The following is an 18,049-nucleotide window of genomic DNA, read 5'->3' on the forward strand; positions in this document are numbered from 1 at the left end:
TCGGCGGTGCTCCCGCCCCGGAAAAGGTGGCGGATTGGTGAGTTGTGATAGGGTGGGCGTTACATTGTCTGCCGCCTGCCTGTTGGCGGTGACCGCCGCGCTGTTTGTGTGTCCCGCCGTGGCGGTCGGAGTGTTAATGTGGCGGTGTCTGTTGGCGGTTCCCGCCAGGGTCAGAATTCCATTTTTTGGACTGCCAGCCTGTTGGCGGGTTGGCCGCAGCTTTAACACCGACCGCCAGGGTTGGAATGACCCCCTAAGTGCCTAAGGGATATGGAGGAGAAAGAACAAGCATAAAGAAAAAAAGAGGGTGTCTGAATGAGCAGGAGAAAAAGAATGTTAGGGGATTAAGAGATCTGCACCTTGGCACGATCTGTCACCAGAAGTGCCCCTTGTTGCACAATGCAGGTGCTGTGGTCATCATGAATTGATGAGAATCAGCAACTGTTGTGGATGTAGCTGACTGGGCAGCACACTCAAATTGGTGCCAGTGGTGAGTAAGTGGTGTGGTTCATAAATTGAGGCCTGTATTGCCTTTGACAGGTGGCATGGACCTAAGGATCCTGCTGATGTTCGAGCAGTTGGGGAACATCACAGCCCAGTCTGGTTGGCAGGGCGGTGAAGAGAGTTTCTGGTGAACAGGGTTGATGTTGGAGCCGTTGAGGGGTCCTGCAAAAGACAAAGAGGAGATTGCTATCTCCCACTTTGCTCCCAAATACAGGTGAGAAAGAGCTGTGGCTCTGCCACTGGGGTTCCAGGAGGTTCAGGCCCATGAAGGAGTCCTCTTGGATCCTTGGCAGTGCACCAGTGGTAGCAGGTGGCTTCATGCTAGGGGCAACAGACACAGAAACAAGGCTCCTGGGGGCTACCTCATATACTGGAGGATTGATGCCTACCTGGATGCACATCCCAATCACATATTTTGTGGATAATTCTCTCCTATCCATGTACCCTTAATTTGTCAACTAAGGTCAGCTCCCCTTCTTATAAAATGTTTGCTTCAGAAACTTCAGTTTCTATCCCTAATTATTCCATCATTCATGACTAATGTTTTCAGAGCAATATTCCCCATCTGGAGGTTGGCTGACGTCTTTTTCTCCAAACTATTGTTTACCCCACTATATTTGCAATGTTCCACACACAAATAAGGCTCAGTGTATGAAGATAAGTGGTGTCAATTATGTTTTGTTTTCAAGTTTCTTAGGTTCCCTTGGTTACCAGCCCACTCCTCCTAATGTGGTGGACATGTGCTACAGTCACGCTCACAGGCCTTCTCTGTAGTGAAAGTGACAGAGAAATCTAGTTACTGGTTTCCGAGTCTGATTCTGTGATCTTGCTTAATGTTCTCAGATCTTTTACCTACCACATCAATCCCAAAAGGTATCATGCGCCAGCACTTCTCTACCATATCCAATCTTGGGGCTGACATATGGATTACTGATCTGGGGTGTGGGAGGGTGTAAAAAGCCCCCAGTCCATTATCACTTCAGACCCCTGCACGAGTCCCATATAGCCCCCAGTCATCACCAAGATTGGCATTCAGCCTAGTACATTCCCCATAGCACATGGTCTATTTACTAACTTTTAGCATCATCTTTGTGTCACAAAAGTGTCGCAAAATGAAGCTAAATCTTTTTTCGCTAATTTACTTTCCAGCAGTAAACTTGTTAGTGCTGGAAATTCACTCAATAGTAGCTCAAAGCAGCTCATAGTACTGCTTTGCATTAGTTTGCATCAAGGTGGGTACCATTGGTGGTACATGGGCGTTTCCATGCAACCACCCAAGGATTTCGGACACTAAGCCCTATTTACTTAAAAATATAGACAATGTTTGCCATCAGAAAACAGAGCCCACTTCAGAAAGCCGCTATGAAGAAGAAATTATTTTTTCCTCCTTCATTTTCTGACTCTATATGTGTTCTGCACTGTACAGCACACATACAAAGTGGGAAAATGTTTAAAGTTAGTTTAAGCATAGTATTTTGTACTGGAAGTGTTTCCTTCCAGTATAAAAACTATGCTAGACTCACGGAGACACCCTTGCACTATGGTGAAGAGAGCGAAGGACTGCATCATGTTTCTGTAAATATGGCACTCTCCTGCTCTCTACTTCTCACGAAATACAGCATTCGAGGCTGCTGAACTGCGCTGCATGACAAACTGGTAAATCTGGCCTTACGTGCCCAAGGGACAGGCAAACAACCCAGCACCCCGCACTGAAATCCACCATAGCCTTTAAGTCATGGGCTTTACTTTCTTATTATTGGGGATAATGAACCTTATGCAGGTCTGCAAGGTCTCCTGGAATGCTGCTTGGTGGTTGGTTCTTTGCCTTTGGTGATTGATTCATTGAGAAACAGAGGTATTCTATCAATCATTCTCACCATGTCCTGAATTGCGGCTATTTCTCCTAACTTTCTATTTGAGGTTCCAGCAGCAGGTGGCAGAACAGATTTACTTTGTGTCCAATGCACCTGTGATACATGCAGTCATGCGATCCTCTACTGGGTTGATTGCAGAAAGTGTTAAAACTGTTTTTTACCAGAATAAATACATAGAAAAATGTTCATCCATAAGGGTCCCTTGTCCACCTTTGAGCAAGGGAGCCTAAATGGGGGTGCAATTCTAGCCTACATATTACCTTAATCTCAGAATGTGAGCTGCCCATTGTACTATGTGGCATTTGATCAAAAGTCTTCCCAGAGACCTATTACACTGAAAGTGATTTTACCACTTGGTTATGACTTTAATTGAGGAACGATAGATCCAAAAGTAATGCAACTTAATGTGAGTCTGTCTTTATGTAGCTTAAACAAGATATTGCACACACTTTTTCTAACCCCTGCTTGTTCAACCAGCTACCTCTGTAAACTGGTCACTAGGACTGGTCCTTATTCCTGTTTACAATACCAAAGGATTTAATGCTAGCTGGTTGCATTCTGGTGTCTGACATAGTTCTTCTAGAGATTCACATATCTGGTGGGGGGGGTGGGCATTTATTGAATAGCTATGGCATCTGATCCTCTGGTAGAGAGCAGCCCATTAGATTCAGAGATCCCGATCACTCTGATAGTAATATCCTTACTTAGTGTTCTTACTAGACAATAAAGACTGCTAAATGTAATTGGTGAACAAAGTAAATAATATGCACGCACATAGGCAAACTGGTGTGGGCAGCTTTTTTGATGGCAAATGGATTCCTAAAATCTCCCTCTCGCTTTCTCTTTATTTTCTCACATTCTATCCTCATTCTCTCTCTCAACCCCTTTCAGTCTCTCAGTCATCTTTTGACCCTGCTGGACTCACTATTCCACCAGTGGTGCTACTGACTTTTGTGGGCGTGTCAGACCTTATTTGCTCTTATGTTATTATGATAAGGTGACACGTAAATGGTAAAACATCTATTACCCTTCGAGGTCGACTCGGACCTTTTGACTCTGACAGGAGAGTGAAATCATCCAATCAGACAATATGAACCAATAATCAATCAATATGACATCAAACAATCAACATAATCAATTGGAGTCAGTGATTTAAACTCACCATGACCTATGCAGCCATGAATCACCACCGCTATTTAGTAAAGTATACACATTTATTGCCCTTTAGATTAACAATGCTAAGATCATGTAAATCATGAGTGAGACCAAATGATAGAAACTTGGTCCTGGCTGGGGCAGCGGTGGGTTAGCGGGTCTGTCTGCTGACCTCATCATGTGGCGGTCCGACCGACATCGCAAATCTGATGGTCCTAAGACTGCCAGACTCATAATCAGACCCTTAGTCTCCATTCTCGTCGGTTGGTGCAATTGTATTCAGTAGTTTTTGTGATATTTGCATTACGAAAAATTGTTAGGCAGATTTTGAAGGATTACATTAGGTTTAGGTTTTGTGTACTTTTCTTCCACAGATTGCTTATACATATATATAAATATCATATCAATAAAGAGAGAGAGATACAAGCAGTACACATATAATATATAGATATAAATTGTTTGAGAGATGGACATAGACACAGCACACCTGCCAACTCAGATTGTGCCACCGTTTGCACCCAATTTGGCTCCCTTCACACGGTCACCCAGCGAGGAGCCAAAATCGCATGGTGGCAGGGAAAATGAGCAGAAAACAACTCTAAATAGTGGGTTTCCAGCTAGTTTTCAGAGGCTGTAAGCAGCCGATGTCCATAAAAGATGTGTAAAACATCCCAGGACATCGGCCACAGCATCAATGACCCTTTTGTGTTTCTGGGAATGGGCAGAGGTTTGGTAAGGGGCAGAGTGCCTCTTAATTAGCTCTTGGCACCAGGCTCTGTCCCGTCTAAAGCCAGGCTCCCTCCTCACACTGTAAAGATATTTTGTTAGTTGGCAGTTATGGGTAGAGATATGCAGTTGCAGATATAGTTAGGGGTATATGAGTGAACGTTTGCTGGTCCATCAAACTATTTCATTTTTACTGATTACAAATGTTGACCATGTACACAGTTTATTCACCTTAAGCAGAATCACACTGTACATATGTAAGCTAGAAATGTTATACCGAAACATTGCCAACAAACTAATTATTATATTATGCACTTCAATACTTTTGTCTTAATACAGTTTCATGTAATACAACAGTAAACGCAACAGCAATTAGAGAAAATGTAACGTGTACAAATGACACTGGATCTCTGGAACTTCCAAGCCAACAGTATTGGAGGTAAGTAGACAATATCTGTTTTACCATAAAACAAGTGTAAAAAGAAAGCCATTATCTGCATTACTTGATTTCACATATCTGATGACATTTGCCACTCAATACAGAATTCATTCATAACATTTATGTGTTTATTTAAGAGTTTTGAGAAGCATGGACAAGGCCAAGGAGCATCTGAGCGTGGTACATTTTCATACAAAATATTGTACAGATGTGTTCAGAACAAGAATATGTACAAGATATGTCCAGTCACTGTTTACCATATTCAATGGAGATTCAAAAAGAAAGAGCCAATTGAGAAAGCTGAAGTTGGTAACCTCCTGGAAAGATGTAATGGCAAGGGTGTAGAGGAGGCAAATGTAGTAATGAGTCAGTTAGGTAAGAATAGAAGTGTGATAAAAATGCCTGTAAAGAAATGCAGTGAAACAGGAGGAAGGAGGATAATGCAATATAAATATGTGAAGAAAGGGATAAAGGAGGCAACAGAAAATAAGGTGATATCCAAGAATATTGATGGCACTGAAGAAGAGTTAGTTCCTCGGGGGCAGATGGAGGTAAAAAGTTGTGTTTTGTAATGGGAATGATCAGTGTTTTTCAAAGAAGGATTCAAATTGAGATGTCTTATATTCAGTGAAAGCTGAACCTAGCTGATATATTCAAGTTATCAGCACATTCCTCTGGCGTGCATGTACCCTTCAGTATGTACGGGTACCATTTTATCCGGAGGGCAAGGAAATGCTGAAGGGTAACACATTTGAAACTCAGATTGACTTCCAGTGTACAGTGCTACATAGGTATGAGGAAATGGTGCTCTACTGACACCTGCACCACATTACATTTGAGAAGTGCTTTTGTGATGCTTGCAAGTCACACCTCCACAGATTCTCCCACACCTCTAGCTTTTAAACATGCGGTATTTGTAGGATTTTATGTGTGCCAGTAGGACCCTGATCCAAAACCTAGGGACAACACACTACCCAAATTTCAGTAAAAATCACAAAATTACAGAAGCAGTGAACATATTTATGTTATTGGTCCATTTCTCTGTCATGTAGGACGCCCATTCCCAGTTTGTTTCCCTCAAGCCTGTGAGGTTTAGCAGCAGTAACTCTATCTTTGTAACAAGAACTTCCAATATCAATAGAAAGACAGGAATCTGTGACCACTGTAAGAGCCTTGAAATTCCAAGTAGCTTTCACGTTCATGGGGTAACAATGCCTAACTGTAAAGACTTAGGGCCTCCTTACTATCTTGGCGGCATTGCCACAAGCCTGCCAATACGACGAAGTGAGGCTGCCACCAAGCCGGCAACCTCACCCCCGTTGTATTGTGACGTTTCTGCTGGTCAGCCCACTGGAAACAGTGCACTGGAATTGTCCTCAGCTTCCTTAGGGAGCCAAGGCCAATGAGGTCGCACACAAGCATCCTCAGAATGAGCACTGCCTGCAATAGCAGACAGTGTGCATTCTCAGGGTGCTGGCAGGGGGCCCTTGCACTGCCTTTCCATAGGCCTTTTCGTGGTGGTGTTTCACAACTTCAATCACTGCCAACGCATCAGGATCCATGATCCTGACGGTGGCGGCAGTCTCCTGGCAGTACGACCGCCAGGATCATAATCTGGTAGTCGGACCGACAGGAGTGTGGTGGTCTAATCACCACCGGGAGTTTGGCAATCCGTGGACCGCCAAACTCATAATGAGGCCTTACTCTTGCACAGTAGTGTGGGACAGACTGCCTAGTTCATGCAGCGCATTTCACTTACAATACAGTGCTCATACAGTGTTATTCTTCAAGATTTTACTATCATAAAGGAAATATGATCTGTCATCTTAATGAGTTCTCGTGGTACCTGCCATTATTCTGAAAGCCATACACCTGTTATGCTGTAAATTCTAAGGGCCTGACTCACAAAGGTAACTTACACTTTAGAGTAATTTATGCTTTTATGCGTGTACTACTTTTTGTTTAGTCAAGAAATCCAAGTTTAAGTTACTACTAACAAAAAACAACAGTAAGTCCAGCACCTTAAATGGCAATACCCTTTCATAGAATATAATGGAGATAGAAAATTAAAATAAAACCCTGTTGGGAATAAGGTTAAATTAAATTACATTATTTTGTAAAATTTAACATATAAATAAATATAATTTAATGTTAACAGAAAAATATAAAACGGTACATACTTAATATTTAATTACAAATTCTCTATCTTGAATTCCAAAATGAATGTAAGAAAGGTTTACGTAAATTGTAACTAAATTAATTTTGAATAATTCTATACATAGTTGAAGTAGTACACAAATGTAGCTTATAAATCCCATTTATTACTGTAAAACTAATCACTCCACAGTCATCAGAGTGAACCTTTAAAACAAGAATTTAAAATGGAACTAAAACATATTAATTGTAACGACTTAGCATTTTTTATATTGGATGGAAAAATGTCATCAATTTAATGATACAATCAACATTTTTAATATTGAAACAGTATTTGACTGCCTCTGAAATTGATCTTATATTGATATCATTAAAAATAGTCCACATATAAAATCTCTATAGGGGCAGAAGTTTTGGGCAATACATAATACATGACTAAGGGTTTCCTCTTTATAGCCACAAAGTCAACATGTGCTCTTTCCTTGTAGAAACAGATGCCTCAAATTCCTGGGTAGTATATATATCAAACAGAACTGCTGATATTTTATTTTTATTACACCTTCCAAGTTAGAATTAATATTTTCTTGTTGCAATTCTATAAATATATTTTATTACCTATTCATGTATATTCATTTTTTTTCTTTATGGCAGTTTTTTATTTTTATTTTAATTTAAAAAAAAATAATTTTAGTGTAATTGAATGTAAGATTTCAAAAGTTCATGTAGCACTTTTTATTCTGTTGTACAACTAAAAATAAAACAATTTGCGTTGATATTTATTATAAAAATATTTCCAACATTTATTTTTGAGTTATACATTTTTAAATCCTCCCCATACTGTACCACAAGACCTCCACATGGTAAAATATAGGAAAAAAAAAAAGTTTAACTTGAAAAAACATGATATAACATATTTATGTTACATACGTTTTATATATTTATTTAAATGTAGAAGAAAACAAATACTGCACCACAATTTTTTAATTTTTAAATAAATCTTTATGTAATATAAATAAAGTACATTCAAATTACTTTTGTGAAGTTTAAACTAAACACTAAATTTCAACCTAAAGAAACAAAATAATATTTTACTATGCTTGATTAAGTGATCTATAGAATTAATTAAAATTTATTTTGTTTTATTTGACTAACTATACTGTTACATAATATTTTTAAATACAAAATAGATTATTAAAATCTAAAACTATTTTAAATAATTAAATTTAAAATTATTTCCTATTGTGTTTTATTTTGATTCCCCATCTCCATTATGGTCTAAGAGAGAGTGTTGCAGTATCAGCATCTGGGCATGTGCGCTGCTGGACTTACTATTGTTTTTTTGTAGTAGCAGTAACTTACACACAGATTTTGTTAATAAGCAAAAAGTAGTACACTTACTCAAAAGTTTAAGTTACCCAGGCACTTTATCTTTTTCGGTACGCCCAGTGATCAGACGTTACATTCAACATGCTAATCTTATCTAGAGGCTTAGAATATTTGATTTAGTTATGAGCTTTCTTATGGCAGAAGTCCATACCTTGCTTCAGTCTTGTTAAATTGTCTCCAATATGTCTAAAATGGAGCAGACTTGCAAAAGGGCTTTAGGTACAGATCTTAAAATGCCTCGCATATATTATGTTCACAGACATCCAGAGAGTACTTTTTTTTTGTAACCTTTATATATTTCCATAGCAGTAAAACATTATAGATATCAACAAATATCAACAAGCGTTGTAAGCAAAAAATGAAAACAATATTGGGAACAAGAGTATAATCAGAGTCAAACAACAGTCTGGGCCTCAAGGGAAAAGGAGGCCACAGAACTGTGGTCACCTGACCATTCGGTTAGCCAGGCTCAGACTCATGTGGGCCAGTCCTATGGTTTTCAGAGCGGTAAGGAGCGGCAGTAGGAACAGCAGGTTTTATTGAGGAATAACCAGCAGGTGGAAGGGAGGTGGGAGTCAGGGATAAAATGCGTGGGTAGATAAGGGACAACCGACCAAGTAAACCATTACTTGTCTTGAATAATATCCAGGTCGTGAGACATAAAGTACTGTAAACATGGGTTTGAGGGTCGCTACTATATGCAGGCCAACCTGGTTTCCGGGCCTAACTGTAGGGGCTGCACTTTTAATAATGCCACAAACTGTAAAGAAGGTGTTAATCCCTAACCCTAAATCATAATTGTTAACAGCAAACCTGCAAACATGTAAACATGCAGACACAGGGATGTTGAAGGGCCTAACCAATCCATCCATCCATTATTCTGTGGTGTTACGCAAGGGACAGGTATGCTGGGTGTTAGACATGAAAAGAGGGACCACAGGATATAATTTTGTTTCAGTATCTTGGGGGAGGGGCAAGGAAGAGGTGAAGGAGGGGGAGAGAGTGAAGCCTCTGCTCAAGAGAGAGAGAGAGAGAGAGAGAGAGAGAGAGAGAGAGAGAGAGAGAGAGAGAGAGAGATGGACATGGGAGTAGAGTTTGTGAGGTGTCACATGTCAGAGGCAATGTCTGTCAAGTTTTCTTTGCTTATCATGTTAAAGTAAGCAAAGAATCAGCATGAAAGATCTGGTAACATGCCATTTGATTTGCACCCACGTCTGTGTCTCCCCATGTGCTGCAGGTAAGGTATCAGTTGGCAGAGATGTGAGGCTAGATAGTAAGAGGATATGTGGGCGGAGACCCCCGGCTTCCATGGCAGACGATAGAATGGAAGACTGAAGTTTCAGGTGGCATCCACTACATAACTAAGATCTGATATCTGCATCAATCCTCTGAAGTGCACAGAAGAATCTCAGGGGTAACATGCTAAAGACATAGTTATATCTGAGTGCCATTACCATCTTTATGGTTTATGCTCTTCCCCACAGGGAGATGTTCAGATGTTGCCATTTGAATCTTGAATCTTGTTTGCATTGTGCTATTAGAGGGAGTAAGTTATATTTGACCATCCATTGGAGGCTGCTGTTTACTGGTAAATCAAGGTATTGGAGTCCCTGTGTTACCGAACCCCTATCTCGACCCTAGAGGCATGACTTTGTGGTTTCCCTGGATAGTTAGAGGGTGTTGCTCTTTGCCCAATTTATTTTGTACCCCAAAAAGCCTGAAAAGTGATATATGATGGACATACTGCCATTAACGAGGAATCCAAGCAGGAGGGAAAGAGGAGAATTTTGGCCACGTAATGTGGTGCTTTCTTCAAGGTGTTGCCTAGAGGGATGCCATGGACGTCCAGAGAGTGGCAGAGGGCCACAGGGTATCAGCCCCAGAAAGAACAGTAAAGAGGAGTGAAGGGGAGAGCAAGCAGCTTTGATACATGCCTCTATGAATCCGGGACGTATAAACAGAAAGTCCCCACACTGGACCTCAGCCATAAGTGGGTCACAGAAAACCTGCACTTTAGAAATAAAATCATCTCAGAGGCCCATTTTTGGTATTACTCTGAAGAGGCATAGCCCCTCCGCCCACAGAAATGCTTTTTTGGCATAAAGGGAAGGTGCTAGCCTCTCTACTTGGTCATCCCTGATGTACCACAGGCCATGGGAAAAAGTCTGTAAATGATTGCATGTCATGGACAAATCCAATGTGTGACTCATGAATCAGTTTTGGGATGACTTTTCCCAGTCTTATCGCCAAGATTTTAGCAACGATTTAGAAGTTTACGTTGATTAATGATATCAGCTGGTAGCTGGCACATTCCAATGGATCTTTTCCCTCTTTAGGGATAACCATGATAGTGGCCTTATTTGAAATCCATCCCAAGGAGCTGTCCCTCACAGCCTCCTTGCACACTTGTGTCAGAAAGGGGATAATTAGGGGTTTGTTTATTTTATAAAACTCCAAAGGGATCGCATCCTCACCTGGGGATTTACAAGAGGAGAGCTCCAAAATAGCTTTTTCTGTTTCCTCATCTGTGATGTCACCTTCCAAGTATGCCTGGCCTTTCTACGTGATGGACAGTAGATGCAATTTACCTAGGAGGTCATCAGTCTGCATCTCATTGGTAAAGCTCAGAATAGAACATTGCAAACCATTGAACAATTTTGAGGAGATGAGTTAAGAGAGCACCAGAAGCATCATGGATGGCAGGAATTGCCATCTGTGATTAACACTCATGCAGTTGGGCAGAAAGCATCCAGACTGTCTTTTCGCCCGAGGGTGGCCTTTCCAGCAGCCCAGAGGGTCATAGTAGATTCAAAAGAGTCAGCATTATCCATCACATAGGAGCAGATGTAGCTCCTCCGGGCTTCTTTACAGTCTGGGCAGGTTGTAGGCAAAAGCCCACATGGACCAACTTGCCGGTGGAGGGGCTATTGACCCGAAGCCCAGGTCCATGCTGACTATACCATGTCCTGTGACAGCCACCAACTGGATAGTGCAACCCATGACAGAGGAGAAGACCGGATGGTGGTGTAGAAAGTAGTCAATGCAGGATTGGGTGCCATGCGGGCAAGAGAAAAAGGTATATTTCCTGTCCCCTGTGAGAAAAGGCCTCTTTTGTCATGGTTAGCCCCCACTTTTTGCCTGCTATTTGATGAAGTCTCAAAGTTGTTAGTGTCCAGGGCCCCTGCTAACTAGGTTCCCTGGCCCAGATCTCTTTCCCCAAAACTGTTGTGTTGCATTGGCACAGTTCGCAACAGCTTTATCTGCCACTATAAGTCCCTAATAAATGGTAGTTAGTTACCCAGGGCATGGGTCACTAAGGGTAGGTTCCTGAAGGCAGCAGCATGGATTGTGCCACCCTCAAGGGCCATGCATTCAGATGTACCCAGCACTGCCATTGCAGGCTGAGTGTCCTGGTGTAATCCTGAAATGCAAACTCAACATGGTACACTGCCTGTGTGCCCTGTCCTCTACACACTGCATGTAATATAGGTAAGTGACCCCAATGGCAGGCCTATTAGCTCTAAGGCAGGGTGCACTATACTGTATGTGAGGACATAGTTGCATGAGCAAAATGCCCCTACTGTATCCTTCTCAAAACTAGGTCATAGTAAGTGAACAGAGCAGCCATTTCAAATGCATGTGCTGTACATTGGCCATTAAGAGTTTCACAGCTACATAATGGCCACTTTGATCCCTGGGTTGTTTGATATCAAATGCCAGGTATTGGCTCATCGCTCGAGTTCTGCAGTATTGGAGCGATGTGCATAACTACCAGTTACTTGTCATTGTTTATTTAGTTTTTAAGTCACGCTGATGGCGCTTTCAAGTTTTATACAGCGGGAACGCGATCCGCAGTATTGGAGCGATTTGTATAAATGCTAAGACATTTTTGATAATATTTAGTCAGTGTGGTTTTATTTACAACATTTGTATATGCCTTTTGTGCAGCACATCTGAGTGCTTTAGAGTTCTACAAGTAGTATCCAAATATATTGGGGGAAGTAAATAGAAGATTATACACCATGGCTGACCAGTAGCAAAATATATTTATTTCACAAAAGGCTGTTGATCATGAGCACAGGGTTAACGCTGGACAAAGTCGGTCACGTGTCCAGCTTTGCACAACACTCACTGAGACTGCCCCAGACCAGCCTGCCTTTAGGTCTGCTTCTGCAATTCTAAAATGCACTCTTACGTTTTAGGAGAAAGCAACACAAGCAAATGCTTTCAACTTTAGTTACTGATAGTAGAAGGCTAGCATGCACGAAATGGACTATGGTACCCTCAACTGAACTCATTCTTAATACTGCATATTATTACAAGCAGAGCAGAGTGGATTTAGAAGGCTGTGAACCTCTGTGAACATGCCTTGTAGCATTATCCTCCTTCCACAAGATTAGAGAAACTTTATTCTTTGTAGTATACAGCAGATTGTGTGTGGTGCGCAACCTACACATTTTTAGGGCTTACTCAGCATTTTAGCCCACCTCGCCAAAATGAATGCATCAGATGCCAAGATAGTAGCAGAGACAGAAGTGTTTTTCTTCACTCTGCTTTAGTCTTAGACTTTGGATCAATCAAGTGATAGCTGAGCCCTGTGACACACGGCTTGGACTGAGAAAGTTACATGGGACCAGCACAACACAGACCTCCCAGGTTTCTGTGTGAGCTAGACTGTGGATGCCTGCCACGAGTAGTAACAGACAAGATGGGCTGAATGACAAGATTATAGTCCAGTGTACACACGGCCCAAGCCCTAAGGAAAGCAGGACAGTGGAGGCCACCCCGCAGAATAGTCAAGAAGGTGTCCACAGTGCATGGGCTCCAGAGTGCTGTGAGCAGTGGGCCCAGAGAAGGTGTCAGAGCTTGTCCCAGACAAAGCAACTGAGATATAAGACAGCAAGTGTTGCCAGAGTACCCTGAGCAGACACTAGCAAAATTGAGGTGAGCTGATCACTTAGGGAAGGAAAGGGTGCTGCAGTAATCAAGGCCCATGGAAGGTTTCGCAAGTGACACCCTGAAGCCCATACCTGATGGGAACTATCATTTTGTTACAGCTCTGAAATTGGATAGCAGTATTGGTGTTTTTGAGAAACAGGAAACAGTGACTACAGACTTACCAGCCTATTAAGTGGGTCAAGCAAAAAGTCAAGGGGGCCCTGGGCACCTTGAATAGAGTGGGCAGAGCGGAAATTAAGTTCTGCACAGAGAGACCCACCATTAATGATTGAGGGGGCTCAGACACCAGGAGGAGGTCAGGCAGGCTTGGGCAGAAAGCATCACAGAGCTTGCATGTCCTAGGAGTCCCTACCTCAACGGGATCCTGGGACTAATCTCTCCCCACTGGGACAACCAGGGTGGTGGCTCATAAGTAGCCAAAGTACCAACTGCATAAGAGAACTGGGGTGAGCCTGGTGCCCATAACAGGGCAGGGAGAGGTTGTTCAGCACAGGGACACAAACTCTCTCATTGATAGGCAAAAATAAATCTTGGATGTTAAACGGGATCCCATGGGTGACAGGTCAGGCTTAATGAAACCAGAGTCTGAAGCATCACACAATCTGCATTGAAAGAAGTAGGAAAAAAAGCCCAAGGGAGTCCTTATCCAGACCTTGCACCCCAGACATGATACAAGCGTGGCCAGTCCAAACAAAGAGATTGGGCCTCCTCTCAGTGATGTAGGTGGTAGGGGTGCGGTAGGCAGAAGAGGAGCTCATTATTATTATTTATATTTATGAATTGCATGATCACCAGAGCTTCCTAGCACTAGGTAACCACCCATACTTATGCACAGGACTTCTTCACATCAAAACACAAATGTGAACAACCTGGTTTTTAGCAAAGTGATGTTTGACGATGCAATTTCCTCGGCAAAGCGTTCCCTTCTCATGCAACAGTGTAAATCAAAGCTCATCCACCAAAAGAAACTAATCGAATTTGAGGTATATAAATGATCCAGACTCTGCATCTACCCCTATTGACAGAGTTTAGTTGCACACTCCACAATTCTTTTGAGCCACAGATTGCTGGGGTGTTGCAGGGTTCATCACTCGTTTTCACAGAAATGTCCTAGAAGGATCTTCTATCTTTCAGTTCTAAAGAGGAACCGTAGCATCTATGGATAGTTAAGTTTTTTTTAAAGGTTGGAGACAGGGACAGTTGGTAGAATGCATGCTGGATGCTTACTTCAAGAAGCACATCCAAAGATACCTTGCAGATCTTGTCAAATTGGTGCACAGAACAATATTTTACAGCTGTCAAAATCCAAACAGGAGGTGTGGACATCCTCTTCGGGAAAACAAACAATGGATGCTCCCAGGTCAGAAGGTAAGTAGGCAGTGGCAGATGGTTTCTACTGAAATGTCAGTGGATGAAGATGGATGTCTCCTCTCCGTCGATATATGCATCTAACAGCAGCCAGAAAGCCTTTTTAAAATCCAATAGACATGCTCTTGGTGCACCACACTGTGATGCAACTTGTGAAACAGATGGAACACAAGTTCATCTCCCTAACTGACCATGCCCCGACTATATGCAATACTGTGTAGGAATAACGTGCGGAGTCTTGAACGTGGTGTCAGAATGCCACACCTCTCCAGGAACTCACTAGAAATAACTATTAGGTTATTAAGTAGCAAGAGAAGGAATAAGAATGCGGCGTAGAAGGTACATCAGATGTCCAGATGTCCTTACAGCAGAGAGAGAGAATTTTATTTTATTAGTTAATTAAAACCATAAAAGTAATCCTTCAACATAAAATTTGACAGAACCATGTTAATACACTGAAACATGTGTATTGCATAATTTTTAAAAAACTGGGAAGAGTTAAATACATTCTACCAATTTGAATTACTCCTGCTTGACTCCGGTTACTGGTGCAAGACTTCATAGTGGTCTAGCTGTGTGACCCACGATGTTACCAAGATACCTTTCTTTCTTTGATGTGTTTACTCAGCGTAGGTGGCTTTTGTTTCTATTTGCACCCTCCCAATCACCGGCTTGTTTCAGCAGGTGTTATTTTACCGGAATAGATTTCCAAAAAAATTTAACCTATCTAATATTCAATATGGTGTTTTGTGGATTGAATGCTTCAATTAGTGCTTGTCTACAGGATCTAATCCCTAAGCCATTTAGTTCTTTTTTCACTAAGCATTTTCGTTCTACAACCAGGACTGGGCAAATGCAGACCACATGTACCAGGTTTTCTACCGCCAGATGACAAAGGCGGCACTCATGCATGCCCGCTCTTGGCCCCTTCTTCCAATTTGGCATGAGGTCTGGCGTTGGAATTTCACCCAGCCTAAACCTTAGAAAGCATTGCTTAATTTTCCGTGAACAGGGTGCAGCCATAAGTGATGATTCTTTAAGAGTTTTATACGATTTGAGAGTCAACCAGCCATGTGACCTTTTGGTCACAGCCTCCCTGTCTTGTAACCAGCTATGTAGTTTACTTGTCTTATTGACTGCTTTATTAAAGGCCGGTGTGGGAAGTGACTGATCCCATACCTCACCTAGGTTCAAGAGGCTTATACTCTTTTCCAGATACCTTTTGTAGTTTCCATTCCCTCTTTCTAAGTTGATTTCCTGCCATACTAGATTGGCTAAAGACCCCGTTTGGGCGCGACTCAGCTTGTAACAACATTTGATGAATGCCACTGGGCGAGCCAGCGACTGCCTAAACAACATAAATTTTAGTCTGACCAGGGCTGCGGAAGCGTGCCTTGGTAACCGAAAGACATGCTTGTACGTCTTTATCAAAAGCTTCTCCAAGAGAGCTACCTCCATACCCCTCATTATTTCTGCCCCATATGAGAGGGTTGGCAATAGTTTTGCTCTCATTATGGCTGTCAATGGGTTTAAGGCATAGACAGCAGTATCTAGTGAAGAGGTAATTGCAGAGAACACTTGCTTGAAGAAAGGATTGGAAAAGGTGAGATTGCAGCAAGTAGCTGTAAATGGCTTAGACCCTGCAATTGTACAACAAATGGGACATTACCCCAAAAAGGCACAACAGTGTCTTTGCAGTAGAGAAAAAAGGCAAACACAGTTATGGAATTTCCATAGAATGCTAAAATGCAATAGCAATACCAAGCAAAATAAACTAGTTAAACTTTTGTCCTGGAATGAAAATGGTTTGAACAATAACATTTAAAATGCAATTGTCTATTAAGTTTTTAAAAGGCTTAATCCGGACGTTATGCTTTCACAGGAGACACATTTAAGAGGTAAACACAATGTTGAGTACATTAAATTACTGATTAATGGCTCATGCAGGATCTACAATAGACTCCAGAAGGATGGCCTAACTTAAGCCCGCTGACAATGGAATAAACCCGACTCGACCCAGAGGGAAGTTATGCATCAGTAACAGGGTCATGGTACAGGGAAAAGATGGCCTTCTGTTCGGTGTATCGCTCACCTAACCACCAAGCGATGGCCATGTATAAGTCAAGATGCGATCATCAGACAGATTGTTAGTAATGGGTGATGATTTTAATATGAATATACACAATGACGTGGACAGCCCAGGAAAAGAATCACACCTTAGGCAATTCAAGGAGGCTATTGGCTTGCTAGAAGTTTGGCCTAGTCATTATCAAGGAAAAAGTACATTTTCCTTTAATTCTGATAGCCACAATACTTTCTGTCTTATAGAATACCTTATTACACAGGTGCTAGACAAACAATGGTACATCATTTTCAGACTGTTAACCGTTGAAATCTTAGACAATTTACTTCTAGTGGCAGAGATAGACTCATGTGAGACCGGGAAATCGGGGCTATGGAAATTAGATACCTGGTTGCTACAGAATAAACAAATAGTAGACAAATTGTGGCAGACCACATATAACGATTTTGCTGAAGCTAAGACCTCTCTGAAGTCTCTGGTGCTCTGGGAGTCATACAAAACATGGTCTAGTAATTTTTCTTGCTTTTGAACAAAAAAAGGAGTAGGCAGAGACATAATGAGCTGAGTCAGAAATGCTGATCTGGGAAAAACATTATTTGCAATCCAAAACAGATAAACTAGAATACGTACTTAATTATAAAAGACAAGAGTATCAGACAAAATCAGATATGATGTGTTTGAAATGGGGTTTCTGGTTGGCTAGGGTATGCACCTCAGCCAGGCAGAACCTACCCACTCTAGTCAGGGCTTGGGAGTTACACGTCCAAGATAACCCCTGCTCACCCCCTTGGTAGCTTGGCACGAGCAGTCAGGCTTAACCTGGAGGCAATGTGTAAAGCATTTGCACAACACACAACACACGTGACGCAAAATACACACCACAAAGTAAACACAACACTGAGCTATGTAAAAATAATCTGTATTGCACAAAACATAATTAGACCAACATTACACGTAAGTAATACCCTGCTACGTTAGCAGTTGTCAGAGGGTTACACAAGTTACTAATATTCTGCAAGAATATGCAGTTGTCACATTAGAACACATAAGTACTCTGAATTCTGCAACATAAGCAGTAGTCAGGAAGTATAGTAAAAGGTATATGCACTTGTCATGAACAATTCCTAAATACCCATCAAAGGAACATTAGAGAATCTACCACAAGTCATATAAATACATATCAGCTAGACATGCCCAGGAAGGAACATTAGCACATATATGTAGGTACAGTCAACAGGTAGGAAATCTAAACAACCAAAAGTCTTTACTGGGCTCCTAGAGCCTACATTCCCTAGAAAGTACCTGTTTTCTGGCTGAAGAGGCACTTCCAGTGCCTAAAGGTGAGTGTAGGGGGCCCCCAGCGCTCCGGCGTGCAAAACGGGGGCCACGCGATGTCTTTGG

The 18,049-nt window shown here is 41.8% G+C and overlaps 1 protein-coding gene across 1 annotated transcript in view; it reads left to right on the top strand.

Annotated features, from left to right (window-relative positions):
- The window catches only part of LOC138264485 (sodium- and chloride-dependent neutral and basic amino acid transporter B(0+)-like), a 385,904-nt gene that overhangs the window by 180,417 nt on the left and 187,438 nt on the right, over positions 1-18,049 (top strand). The window contains exon 5 of the mRNA XM_069212546.1: positions 4,599-4,698. Coding sequence (XP_069068647.1) covers positions 4,599-4,698 — 100 coding nt within the window. The remainder of the gene's footprint in view (positions 1-4,598; positions 4,699-18,049) is intronic.

Source organism: Pleurodeles waltl, chromosome 2_1, assembly GCF_031143425.1.
Source record: "Pleurodeles waltl isolate 20211129_DDA chromosome 2_1, aPleWal1.hap1.20221129, whole genome shotgun sequence".
NCBI lineage: Eukaryota > Metazoa > Chordata > Amphibia > Caudata > Salamandridae > Pleurodeles > Pleurodeles waltl.